Below are 13,461 nucleotides of genomic sequence, written 5' to 3'. Positions count from 1 at the left end.
TTTGTACAGTAATCAAGCACATCCAAACAATTGTGATCATCTTCTTTCTTTACACCCACATTTTCAGTATCAGGCAATAATGTTGCTGGATTCACATTCACACATCTCTCAAGAGTCACATTTGATGCTCCCAGAATGACTTTCTCATATTTAGTCAGCCGACTATGTGACATATATTGAGTTCTGCTTCTTGTCAAAAGAATTGCCACATTATGAGGTACGAATACCCTTACAGGATATCCCATTATTATTCCCTCACTCTGTTCCAAGCTTCTGCATGTTGCGGCTACAGATTTCAGACAACCTGGTAAACCCACAGCTACAGGGTCAAGTGTCGATCAGAAGTACGCAATAGGCCTTCTCAGTTGTCCATGCTTCTGGATTAACACTGAAAGTGCACATCCATTTCTCTCACTGCAGTACAACTCAAACTCTTTTTCATAGTCTGGCATTCCTAAAGCAGGGGCTTCACACATTCTGCTCTTCAACTCCTCAAATGCTGCCATTTGTTCACCATCCAGTTCCAATGGGTCTTTCATCTCACTCTTTGTCAGCTTAATCAGTGGCTTTGCTATCAGGGAGAAATTACTAATCCACTGACGACAATAACCCACCATCCCCAGAAAAATCCTCACTTCTCTCTGGGTCCTTGGAGCTCTCATTCCCCTGATAATTTTGATCCTGTCATCAGTCACCTTTCTCAGACCCTTTTCAATATTGTGTCCAAGATAATGCACCTCTTTCTTGCAAAATTGCAATTTGGCTGGAGATACCTTTAACCCTCCATCTGCCAGATGATTCAGTAAGGCTATGGTATCTACTTCACAAGCTTCACGTGTCTTTGATGCCACAAGTAGGTCATCAATATACTGCACTAGTACTGAGTTTTCAGGCATGATCAAACTCTCCAATGACTTTTTCAATAACTGATTGAATATCGAAGGACTCTCTGTGTACCCCTGTGGGATTCGACACCATGCTAAAATACGCTGGCCAAACCTAAATGCAAAAATCTGCTGGCTGTCATGATGCAATGGAATTGAAAAGAAAGCATGACACAAATCAATCACTGTGTACCACTCAGCATCATGTGGAATCTGATACAAAATCACTGACGGATTTGGCACAATGGGACAACATGCCACCACAATTTTGTTAACTTTTCTCAAATTTTGTACAATCTTGAACTTCCCATTCGGCTTCTTTAGCCCCATTATTGGTGAATTACACGGGCTACTCAGTAGTTCTCTCAAAACTCCTTGCTGAATCATTTTCTCAATTATAGGAGTTATTCCTTCAATTATTTCTGGTGTCATTTTGTACTGAGGAATGTTAGGATAAGTAATTCCCTCTTTCACTGAAATTTTCACAGGATCTACATTATTCATCAATCCCACATCTTCTCCAGTAAAATCCCAAACTGTCGTTTTCACTGTATCTCTCAGCTCTTGAGGCAAATCCTCTGGGTTAAACACAGCATATGTACCAACCATCTCACTCTCTCTATTATCTAGAGTCATTCGGTACAAAACATCCTCATCTTGTGTTTCAAAAACGATTCCATCCGGAGTACAAAAAATTGTACAATTCATCTTGCATAACAGATCCCTACCTAATAGGTTCACTGGACTAGTGTCACAGACCACAAATCTGTGCATGTCTGAAAATTTCCCTATTCTTACCCCTACTGGTTCAGTAAGACGTGTCTTGATTTGTGTATTAGCTACAACAACTACTTGGATTGCTTCATCCGAGAGAGGAAGATTTCTAATATCTGCTGACCTGACAGTTGATCTCGTCGCTCCTGTGTCTACTAAAAAAGTAACATTTTCTTCATTTATTTTCCCATCCACAAATGGTCCTGCCTGGTCTATTTCTAGAGTTGCACCAAGTATGCACTCTTCCTCCTCTCTTCGGCACCGTCAATAATCACCCTCAGACTCACTCCCTTCATTCTTTAACCAATACTGTTGTACCGGGTTAGAACGCCTTGGTTTGTTTACCTGCTCATCATTGTAGAATCCTGAATCCTGATTGTACTTTTGGGACCCTCTATTCTGCGGCAAGGGCGGTGTTGGCTCTTGGCTCTGCTGTCTCACAACCTTCTGTTGTTGCTGCTGTTGATTACTCCCCTCGTTCTGCACCTGTTGATTTAAGGTTTTACTCTCGTTATTTGCTAATGGTGGATTGGTACACTCGGATCTCCAATGTCCCAGTTGACCACAGTTGTGACAAGGGAACTTTTTCTTGGCTTCCTCAAGATTCCCCTTTCCTTTTCCTGCATATCTGGGCCTATTTCCTGAATTATTTGCCTGTTCCACCAATTGTGCTTCTTGTCTCTCCGCAACTTTCACTTGTGCCCACATTGCCTTTTCTTTCAGCTTTCTCTGTTTTGCTTCAATTTCATCACTGAAATATTTTGCATGTCTCAGAATCTCATCTATTTTCTTACTCTGCCAGTCCACTGTATGCTCACGAATTCTCTCACTAATCTCAGGTCTCAGGCCATATACAAATCTGTATACAAAATTACTCAAATCCTTGTCATCCAAGTGTTCATCCCCACTGAATTGTTTAAATGCCAGTATCAGCCTCTCATAAAAAGCATGAACTGATTCTTTTGCTTCCTGGTGTGTTCGATCTATCTTAACCCAGTCTGTCTCTTTTGGAGGTACTTTATTTTTCAGGAATACGATCACCTGATCGTATTTTTTCATTACCTCTGGATCTGGTGCTCCTGTTTTCTGATCTCTTGGATATTCCTCGGTAGGCCAACTTACAACTATTTTACACTCAGCCCACAAGTCTGCTGGAACAATTATATCAAACAGACTATTCAGGTCAATCCACAGCACTTTTGACAATTTCACAAACCTGTCTACCTACCTATACCACTCAACGGGCTTTTCTCTCAATCGAGGGAAATCATTCGTAAATGATAAAATATCCTGTCTAGTCCATGGAACATGTACATATCCTCCTCCAGGTATTTCTCTCATAGGATAATTATCCACTGTTTTCTCTTTTTCTCTCATAGGAAATGCTGAATAAGTTCTATCCACTGATTCTTCCCTTTTCTTGTACCACCTATCCTTCCATCTTTCTACATCACCCCATTTTCGCAATAAAGCAATCATTTCCTTAATCTGTCCTGTTCTACCAGCACCATTCAAATTTTCTATATCTTTGTCTGTAAAATCCATCCTGTAAGACTTCTGCAAAGCTTTCACCTTATCAATATCAACTCCTTGTTCACTCGCTATTGCTCTTAACCTGTCATGTGTACTTTTAGCTCTCCAGGTAATGCTTTTGCACATAAATAATAATTCTCCATCATGATGGGTTTTTAGTATGTCTGTTGGAATTGTCCCTGCAATAAGCTCCTCTAATTCTATGCGCAACCTGGCCACATCAATTGCCTGTGAATCTTTATCTCTCTTTTGTAGAACTTTCATCCAATCATTCAAATCTTCAGCTGTTATTTCAGTAGATTTTTTCACTGCAACCACTTTCTCTGGCATCCTTTGTGGTTCTAAAATTGGCATCCCTGAACAACTAGTATCACTAGTATCCAATCTCGAATTAGACTGTACCTCTAATCCTCCACTACATGTGTCACGTCTGGATTGTCTCAAATCATTACTCTCTGTCCTCTTCCCTGACTCTCCTGAGGGACCAGCCAAACTTGTTAACTTATTCTCAACATATGGAACCACCAAACCATTTTCACCCGACCTCTGCTTATCAAAAATGGGCATAACCGGACCTATGGTTACAGGCACCGTAACTGCTTCTAAATTCTTCGTCAGCTCTCTAATCTTTTCAGTCAGTTCAGATGTAGTTCTGGCTAATTCTCTCGTATTCTCGTCACCATATCTATTCTCTCTCTCTTTTTCTCTGAAAGAGCCACCACTTTTTAAATCAGGTGTCACAACTTCTGTCTCAATGATACGCAAAGTATCTCTTATTGGAGTAGCAACTGGTGTGCTCTCTTCTGGTTCAGGTCTATATGGATGTGGTCTCTTGTAAATCATGTCGTCCAAGACCTCATCCTCATTATCATTAACTCTATACCTTTTCACTTCTGCTTCAGGAACCCTTTCTGTACCCTTCCTTTCTTCCTTCTCGTCAACTTTCTCATAGGATATAATCCCTCTGTCATACTAGCATCTCGCCATCTCCTCATTCGATCATGATGAGTTTCACGATCATATTTCCTCCCAAACATGTGCCTATAGTTGCCTCCAGACCTCTGTTTTTCTCGCTCATATACTTCATCTTCCCATTCCACCAAAGCCTCAAACTGTGTCGGCCTAGGTCTCGGGTCAAGACATAACATCTTTTCCCGTAAATTTCTCAACACGGCCATTTTAAATGAACCATGTTCTGGGAATGCTAAGACACCATCTTCCTTAGTATACCTAGCCCAGTTCTCCAACCATATACAGGTATGATACCCATATCTCGCAATCATGAAGGATGCAGGCGTTTTCGTTGGAGGTAACAATTCACCCTCTCTTGTTTTAATGTCTTTATCCTTGTCAAACCTTCTTTTTATTTTACCAAACAAGGATTTCTTCTTTTTCTCTTCTTGGTAATACATTTTAGCGTTTACCAAAACTTTCTAATCCCTTCCGTAACTCAACTGTACGATACGATATTTCGTCCAATAACAGCGCGACTCACACCAACGCACCAATCCTGGAGCGTCTACGTCACTCTGTATTCCTTCCAATCCCTGCGCGGCTCACACCAACGCACCAATCCCAGCGCGAGCACTGTTCTGATCCACTACCCAATCAGAGCGCGGTCTCTATGACGTCAGCAGTCGCTGCAGTTGCTCCCGCTCCTGTCTCCTGTCACTCGTCTACCCCTCCTTTACAAAATCTTCTCAGTAGACTTCGTGTCAAATTCTACAAAATCTATTAGTTACAACATATAAACATCTCCATTGTCTGTTTCGCTAACCACAGAATAGTAAAGAAAATCTATTTCACAAGAATCCCGTCTTTCCCTGAAACAGCACTCACTTCTGCTTTACTACGGAATTAATACTCTCGTTGACACAGTAGCACATCCCTCTACTCTGCCCTTCTAACATGCATTCATTAACTGTTTCCTCTAGGACTGCTCCAAAGAGTCTTACAATCAACTAAATGCTCATACATTCACGCACTTTCATACAAGAAAATGTAGTACATACACACAGAATCCTGTTTTTCCCGAGAACAGTAAACAGTCTGCCCTACTACAGAATTATAACACACGTTAACCAAGCAGTGTTTACCTCTGCTCTGTCCTTCAAACAAGCTCAGAGAATACCTATTACTTCTCCAGCGGTAAGCTTTAACGGCAAACCTTACGGATCCCTGGGACTTAAGACCAGAGTTTCACAGATAACCTTCGCTACCATACGCACTCCTTTTATACCAGAAATATATCCCTAATAGTAACACACGACGATGTCACTATTTCCGAACCCAGACAATGTGACGCGCAACTTCAATTGTCACACGTTTCTCCTGCATACGTACAGGACCAACAATCCCGTCTTTCCCGAGAGCAGTATATACTTCCCTCTGCCCTACTACGGAACTGCCACCAGCTCCCAAGTTCCAGAAGCACTACATAAAACTCAATACAACGACTCCAACATATAGTATTAGTACATATACCAACATCAATCAATAATCAATGAATCAAAGCCAATGTACAAGCAATCTAATCAGATCAAGACAATAATCAAAACCATTACTCTGTTACCAGGAAATTGCTGCAGATCAGGGCATACAAATTCTCCCTACTTCCACAGATAGAGTAAATTCACAGATACACGCACATACACTCATCATACACTTGGGCCCATTTCACTAACACACACTCAATTACTCTATTAGCACTGGTCATGAGAAAACCTCCTGAAACACCCTGTATCTACAGTAAGGTCAATAAGATCAAATTGTCATTGTCCTGAGTCGTGATTTATTCAACAATAATCATACACGAGTATTCAATAATCGACAAGAAATAACCACCAACACTGTATTTGAAATAATGGTACTTTATCTAAAATTAGTTCAAAAGAAAGTCAATCAAAAGCAAAATCATTATTCTCATAGTTACCTATTCTAGCTAAATGTCATAAATGGGTCAGGACAGGTCTCTCAGTAAAGTCTCTTGAGTCGCCGTCCTCACAGCATCGATCCTCACCAACGCAGGTTTGGGAAGAAGTGGCCTTAGACCCTCTCTAGTCTAACAATATTTATAACAAATCTTTCAAAAATAATGCAACATAAAATGTTCTGAATATCCGTTGAGCCGCTGAGCAGAGCGAGCAGGAAAGGATGTAGCATCGCTACATTTGGAAAACCTCCGCTCAGAAAAATCACAAAAATAAAAAGACGGAAGAAGGAAACTCGAGTTTTGCAAAAGATACTTTCGTAAGCGCATTTCCTCAGAACCATAGCGAAGCCATCGCTGTAATCACAAAGTTCATTGTGGCTTTCTTTTCCTCCAAGGTTATTTGGACGCTTGCCTGGAGTCACTGTCATCACGGAAACTTTCAAAACTCCAGCAGAAGCCATAGTCAGGTGACTGTTCAACAAGGCCTCTCGTCATCTCATATTCACTCGAGCACAGGCTGTAAACGACAGCCATCTTGTTTTAGGCCAAAACGAACCATCTTAATTGAAAGAAACACAAATAACGTTACTACATCATCGCAATGATTAAACAGTGTTATTTCCCACTAATACCCTTATGTGTATGTAATTAACTAGCCATCTGCGACATATTTAAGCATTAATACACGTTATTATTTTAAAGCATCCACAAAACAAATTGCACACCTATATTGAATAACCGCACATATTATTAAGCAACATATATGCATTCCCACGTGTATTTTCTCTCATTAGTATGTTGATTAATCAAAGTCTCTCACAAAACAAATAATTATCGATTATAGATTAGTAATTTAAGTCTCGACATGTAGACAAAACTGGAGCTTAAAACCCGATTAATTTTCAACAGAAAACTCTGCTCCAGCAATAGTATTGCCCCAGGACAAACCATGCGAGTCCGGAGGAATCCTTTTTTCTGTTTTGCCACAGATAGTAAAGGTAAAGAAACAAAGTGTTTGTGTTTTGCCAGTATAGCAGGGCAGACCTGCAGTTTCCTCTGGGTTGTAACTATCAGCAGTGCAGCAGGTGCAGTGGCATGAGGGCCTAGGTTTTTGAAAAGCGCATTGGTCTCCCCATATAGCTGCTTTTTAATGCCAAAAGAGTGGATTGGTGGCCCATTTTCCTTGAATACATTAGGGCCTATGACACCTTTGCTTCGTCACTTAAAACCGCCTCCAACCAACTGTGAGTGAGTCTTTGGGCAGGGGTGTGTTTATTATATTGAGTAGTGGTGCTGCAGGTTGGTTAAAGGTTGACTGATTCTGCCTGTGTATTCTACCCCTTTTATGCAGCATGTGTAGCACTAGTGTAAAGATTCAACAGTACAACAATTTGTTGGTGCTTAGGGCAGTGCACTGAATTCATAGTTCCTTATATGCGTGCTCCAGCGGAAAAGGGCAAATTTACATATCCTCTCTGCGTCACAGACTCGTCATCACCCTTACTCATTTACGCACGCATCCATTGGTGGGGCCCATAACACCAACACTCATACGTCTCATTCGAATCTGCACACAGGAGGAAAGAAGCACTGGACATGTGGGGTACCTTGTTACCTATCGGAGAAAATTCTTTACATTATATACATCAGTACTTATAGAGTCCTAACTTTAACATCAAGGCACTCCACCACTTGGTCCATGGACCAATTAGTTGGACTGGTTGATGGTGATTTAGAACCAGCTAAAACACATTTAAAGCTTCGGAACCTTTCAGTTAATCAATACCTTATTAAAGAATCACAGACTCATTTCTTATTAATCAATGTTTAGTTTATCTAGTTAATTCACTCCGTAATCAAATTACAGTCAAATCAGAATTCTAATGAGCGATTTCTTACACTTTGATCTTGAACACAAATTAACATGACAATGATATTTACCTAAATTTGAATATTGGCGACCATTTTCCGGAAGAACCCGTCAACCCACAGCATAACTCGAAATCCCTTCAGATGGAATCAGCCTGTTAGCCTTAAATAGGAACCCAATTAAGTCCAGGAAAGTCCCTCTCAGCACGACACAGTCCCACGAATGTAGCCAAGGGACCGGGCGATCGCGCTAACAAACCGAACCTCCACACCAACAGTCAGCAACGAACAATGGTACGAGCTTTTTTCTACTACTACATATCCCCCTTTTATATTCTATTTCCCCTTACTTCTAGAACAAATATGCAACAATTTTAAAGGCAGAAGTGTTCTGATTGGCTAAATCCCTCTGAATTTGCAAGAAGTGATGATTTTTCCCAGGTTCGCTTGCTTCCCATGGGACAGAGTATGACATCTCTCAGAATTGTATTCTTTTCACGGGTTCACAGGCGAAAGTTCCGAAGTAACAACATGTAGACCTCCGGATACAGGTCTCTATTGTCTTTCAGTCATTCATACTAGCTGGGTCCTGGCAATCCTCCACGTTCCTATCCTTGACAAGGAACACGTAGTCTTGTGGTTAGAGGTCGCCTGGAGATCTTCAGAGCCATCCGAGTCTGCGCAGTAAGCATCGCGCTCAAATGACGGTGGCCACTTCCGAACTCCATTTTGAATACCGCGGCCTAGTAGGCCCGAATGCCAACTTAAGCAAAAACAAACATAAAAGTAATTAATATATGGAAAAGAAGATTCTAAAGTTTAAACCCACACTAATCCCAATATATATTAGTATTTGCCTAGCTTATAGCAACATTTAAAGCAATAATACTCACCATTCCGCAACACTAAGAGCACAAACCATCCCAAGAGCAACATAAACCATGCAATCTTCTATGTCAGCACATTCTACAATTAGTTTGCGTACCATAGTTACTCAATAAATGTATTAGCCATGCAATTAGCATTTTAGTCCCACGTGTATCTTGTGTTTATCAAGGTGTAAATGTTGATTAGTCTTAACACTCCAAACGATTAATATATGTAAATATTTAGAATGATTACGTAATTAGTATTTTCATGCAATATAGATAAGGCATGAAAATTTAGGCTTTACCTGCTCCACCATGCGCTTTACTGGTGAACTACGCCTCTAATGCCTGTCTCAGGGGTGCGCTTGTCACTTCCTGCCTCGTGATAACCTAGGTGGGTTGATGATATTGTCTTCATAGCACCATGGATTTGGCACAGGGGCATCCCTTGGTGGCCCTTTTGCATTGTTGACCGGTCACAATGACCTCCCGTGTGATATAAGTCAAAGAGTCTGGCATCAATGGTGTCTTCTAGTCTGGGGAATGAGAAGCGCCATTTTCACGCTCTTCTGTTACCGTTCATGTCATCATCCTTCTCACTGTTCATTTCAGGTTACCTCCATGACCTGGGGATCGTGCACCGTGACGTGAAGGTATGACGGATGGGGAAGTAGGAACGAGATGTGAACAGAGCGTGATGTGGATGGAAGAACGGAGTGTTGGGGGCAGAATGGGATGTGGAGATGGGGTAGAATATAGCAGCAAGGAGCGAGGATGTGGTGATTGCTGTGGGAGCCGTAGAAATCTTGTGAAGGTCGAATCTGATGCTCAGGTCCTTGGTGAAGGTGTGGTAGGGTGATGTGGAAGTATGAAGGGTTTGCAGATGAGTAGAAGACGCTTTCTGCTAGAGTGTTTTAGAGGTAGACTGGGGTCTCGTGGTATGATTTGGAAGTAACTGGAAGGGGTGTGGAGAGGGGATGGGGATGTGAAATGAAAGAGAGGGAGTGTTGAGGTGATGGTATCAAGCGTTGAGTGTGAGCATGGAGAATGGAAGTGCAGGATATGATGGTAGAAAAGGGGCACGGAGCCAGTTGGGTGCAAGGAGCTGGGGAGTAGATATGGATGGAAGAAGGGATGTTGAATTAAGTGAGATTTAGTGCATATGGTATTGGTGTTTTGTGCCTAGCTGGCACAATAACTGTGCAGGCGTGCAAATGGCTGCTAAGAACATCACTGTGTTCCTCTCCCTTATTTAGATGGAGAACATACTGCTGGATGAGAGAGGTAAGTGCCTATGATTGTACACTGTAGAAAAAAGGCAGTATTGGTATTTTATAGATTTTTTAAATTGGCAGTGTAAGACAAGATGTGTGATAACAGTCAGACTGCAGGATGGAGGAAGCAACCCACCTTGATTGTGGGTTCTGTGCCAATGATAGCGAGTTATATGCATACACAATGACCAGGTCAGAGGGAGTGGCGTTGCAGACATGCACTGGGATAGGCTGTCATGAGGGAGAGTCTGTGGGTGTCTGGTCCAAATCTGTGCTTGTCGGACCACCGACTAGCACTTGCCTTCCAGTATCAGGAGGTAGGGCCTTCCCACACATTGTAGCTTAGTGGACTAATTTAAAAAGCCTTTTACTCTAACAGCAGTTTTCCTTCACACAGAGGATCAAGGTAACTCCCACTAGAGACATGCTTCAAGCAGTGGTCACACGCAGATGACAACCCTCCCTAACATTTACTCCCTCAAATATACAAAATATGATAACTAGGGATTGGCAGGCACTCTAACCAATCACGTATTCAATCACCTAGAGCACTCACAGAATCACCAGCAATTGTAGGAGCATGGACAGTGACAAAGAGATCCAGCCAGACCACCAGCAGGTCACAAATGACATCACCATTTATCACATACTCACACTTTCCTTGAAAGGCAGTCAGTATGGACATTTGGCAGGAACCATAAAGTGCTCTCTTGGTCTTTGTAGAATCCCTGAGTCTTACATAACCATTCCTTTGAAAATGTGTACTAACAATCATGTACAGGGAACTAATATCAAAATCCCTTATGACACAACTTTATTAAATCTGCGACAACCAAACATTCTGCAAAACACTCCCTCAGCCTTGCCCAATCTGGACTGCCCTCCATCTCTGACCTTCCCTCTTCAGACTTGCCCCCCATGACACTTACCAGACTGGACCCCATCTCCGGTGAGGGCTTCAAATCCTTGTATGGGGCCATAAAATCAGGGTCACCGATAGACCCTCTGCCACTAAAGCAATGGCTAATATATGATAAAGAGCTTGCAGGCCCCCTTCAACAACTTTGTAATCATTCTCTAGAAACTGAGGAGGTACCAGACTGCTGGAAAAAAGCCATAGTTAAGCCACTGCTAAAAAAAGCTTTAGCCGATCCCTCAGTCCTAGCCAATTTCAGACCAATTTCTCTTATCCCCTTCCCGGTAAAAATTCTAGAACGTAATAAAAGTGCACTATTGTCGGAATAACTAGACGATGCCGTATGGCTTGAAGAAGAGCACTTTGGGTTCCGCCCTGGACATTGAACTGAGACTGCCCTGATCTGCGCCACAGATAAACTGTGGAGGACTATTGACAATGTACAATCGGTTGTACTTGTCCTCCTAGATTTATCGGCAGCCTTTGACATGGTGGACCACCACACCCTTCTGTCCAGACTCATGGCAGTGGGTGTGGGAGGACTGATGTTGAACTGGCTTGAATCCTACCTGTCAGGACGCTGCCATGCTGTCTCTCTCCCTCCTTTCCTATCTACATTCAAAAAGATAACAGAGGGTGTTCCTCAGGGCTCATCCCTGAACCCCATTTTGTTCAATATCTATATCAAGCCACTCATCACACTTATAAAAACTCATAACATCAAACTAATTAATTACGCAGATGACACTCAATTAATTCTGTCATTAAACAATAATCAGAGGATACCATTGGCAATTTCCAAGCATGCATTCTTGACATCTTCGACTGGATGAATTCAAACTCACTAAAAATGAATGGAAGTAAAACTGAACTCCTCTGCTGCCCATCTAACAATATTCTGGTTTCCTTTCCCCCTAACATCGGAAAATCAATTGGGCAATCTTGTAGCGGTCCTAAACTTAGGCGTGATAATCGATCAAAATCTGTCCCTAGAAAATCAAGTGAATGGACTCACCAGGACCCGTTTTTCACCTATCCTGGCCCTTAGGAAGCTATACCCTCTGCTTGATCTATCAGCCAGATCATTAATTTCCAGAGGGGTGATACTAAGTAGGTTGTACTACTGCAATGCCCTGCTCCTAGGAGCACCTAATCTCCTGTTAAAAAAATTAGAACGCAACCAGATAATCACCGCCAAATTAACACTGAAAAAACCTCGGTATTCATCTGCTTCTGAGGCTTTGAAGGAGCTCCACTGGTTGCCGATAAAACAGAGAATAATCTTCAAATCTCTCTGTATTGTTCACAAGGCACTACAAATAAAGGACCAATACCCCTTCAAAACAAACTAAAGAAATACACCCCTGGTAGAAATCTTCAATCTACTACAGGCAACTATGTTCAAGTACCAAGATTCAAAAAAGTCAAAAAAGTCAGACAGGGAGGCCGCACCTTTACTGTCAACGCTGCCCGCATATAGAACAAACTACCAGCTCCTCTGCAAGCTCAGTCTGACTTATTAAAATTCAGGAAAGCACTGAAAACCTGGTTTTATCCGCATTAGCGATGCATTTTTCAGCTTTCAACCTGCTGTCTCCCTACATAGTGATCCTTAGCGCCAGGATACTATTCTTGGTCACAGTGCGCTCTACAAATACCAATTACAATACAACTTCCCTACTACTCAAAAGGTAAAATAGCTAAAAAGAAAAATACATGAACTCTCTTGTATTATAAGTGTCTGTGTGACATGGATATATCAGCATGCAAACCCAAGAGTCTCAGTGTCACAGCAAAACAGATCAGCATTTTAAATCTGGCAGCTATGGTTAAGGCAGATGGATGTATTTCTTTAAAGGAAGATAAATGATGAAACCTTTTGATGAGAAGTCTCTGGCTGTCTATTTCTTGGTCTGTCTATTTGGCTTTCTAAATGTTTATTGCTCATTTCCTGTCTCTCTGGTCTCTCCGACTGCCCCCAGTCCCTTTCTCTGATTTTGTCTGTCAATGTAGTTTTGTTTTTACACTGCCTTTATCTAATGTATGTGTACACAAGAAGGTGGGTCCATGAAGAATGAATACACATGATACTTTAATGAAACTTTTGTATCCCGTCCTTCCTTCAGGACATATCAAAGTAACCGACTTCGGCCTTTCACGTCAACTTCACTATGGAGAGAGAGCATACACTATCTGCGGGACCCTCCAGTACATGGGTAAGGAGGCATGGCTGGCATCAGATGATCCTTATGGCACTCTCCATGCTTGGGTGAAATAGCAGGACTTGCATCAGCCCCCCATAATATAATGAAACATTGGAGAATATGCATGTTCACACTCTGAGCACAGTAAAAGGGTATGGCTTGCCTCGAATCCTTCCCCAACTCATCTTCCCAACATGGAAAGCTGG

General features: G+C 41.9%; 1 protein-coding gene across 2 annotated transcripts in view; it reads left to right on the top strand.

Moving 5' to 3' along the window:
* The window catches only part of RSKR (ribosomal protein S6 kinase related), an 82,074-nt gene that overhangs the window by 48,373 nt on the left and 20,240 nt on the right, over positions 1 to 13,461 (top strand). For both annotated transcript variants that reach the window (XM_085649123.1, XM_085649124.1), the window contains exons 7-9: positions 9,474 to 9,514; positions 10,118 to 10,145; positions 13,178 to 13,267. In XM_085649123.1, the coding sequence (XP_085505249.1) occupies positions 9,474 to 9,514; positions 10,118 to 10,145; positions 13,178 to 13,267 (159 nt within the window). The remainder of the gene's footprint in view (positions 1 to 9,473; positions 9,515 to 10,117; positions 10,146 to 13,177; positions 13,268 to 13,461) is intronic.

Source organism: Triturus cristatus, chromosome 3_2 (genome assembly GCF_964204655.1).
Source record: "Triturus cristatus chromosome 3_2, aTriCri1.1, whole genome shotgun sequence".
Classification (NCBI taxonomy): Eukaryota; Metazoa; Chordata; class Amphibia; order Caudata; family Salamandridae; genus Triturus; species Triturus cristatus.
The sequence above is the reverse complement of the archived record's forward strand: the minus strand, read 5'-3'. Positions and strand labels throughout refer to the sequence as shown.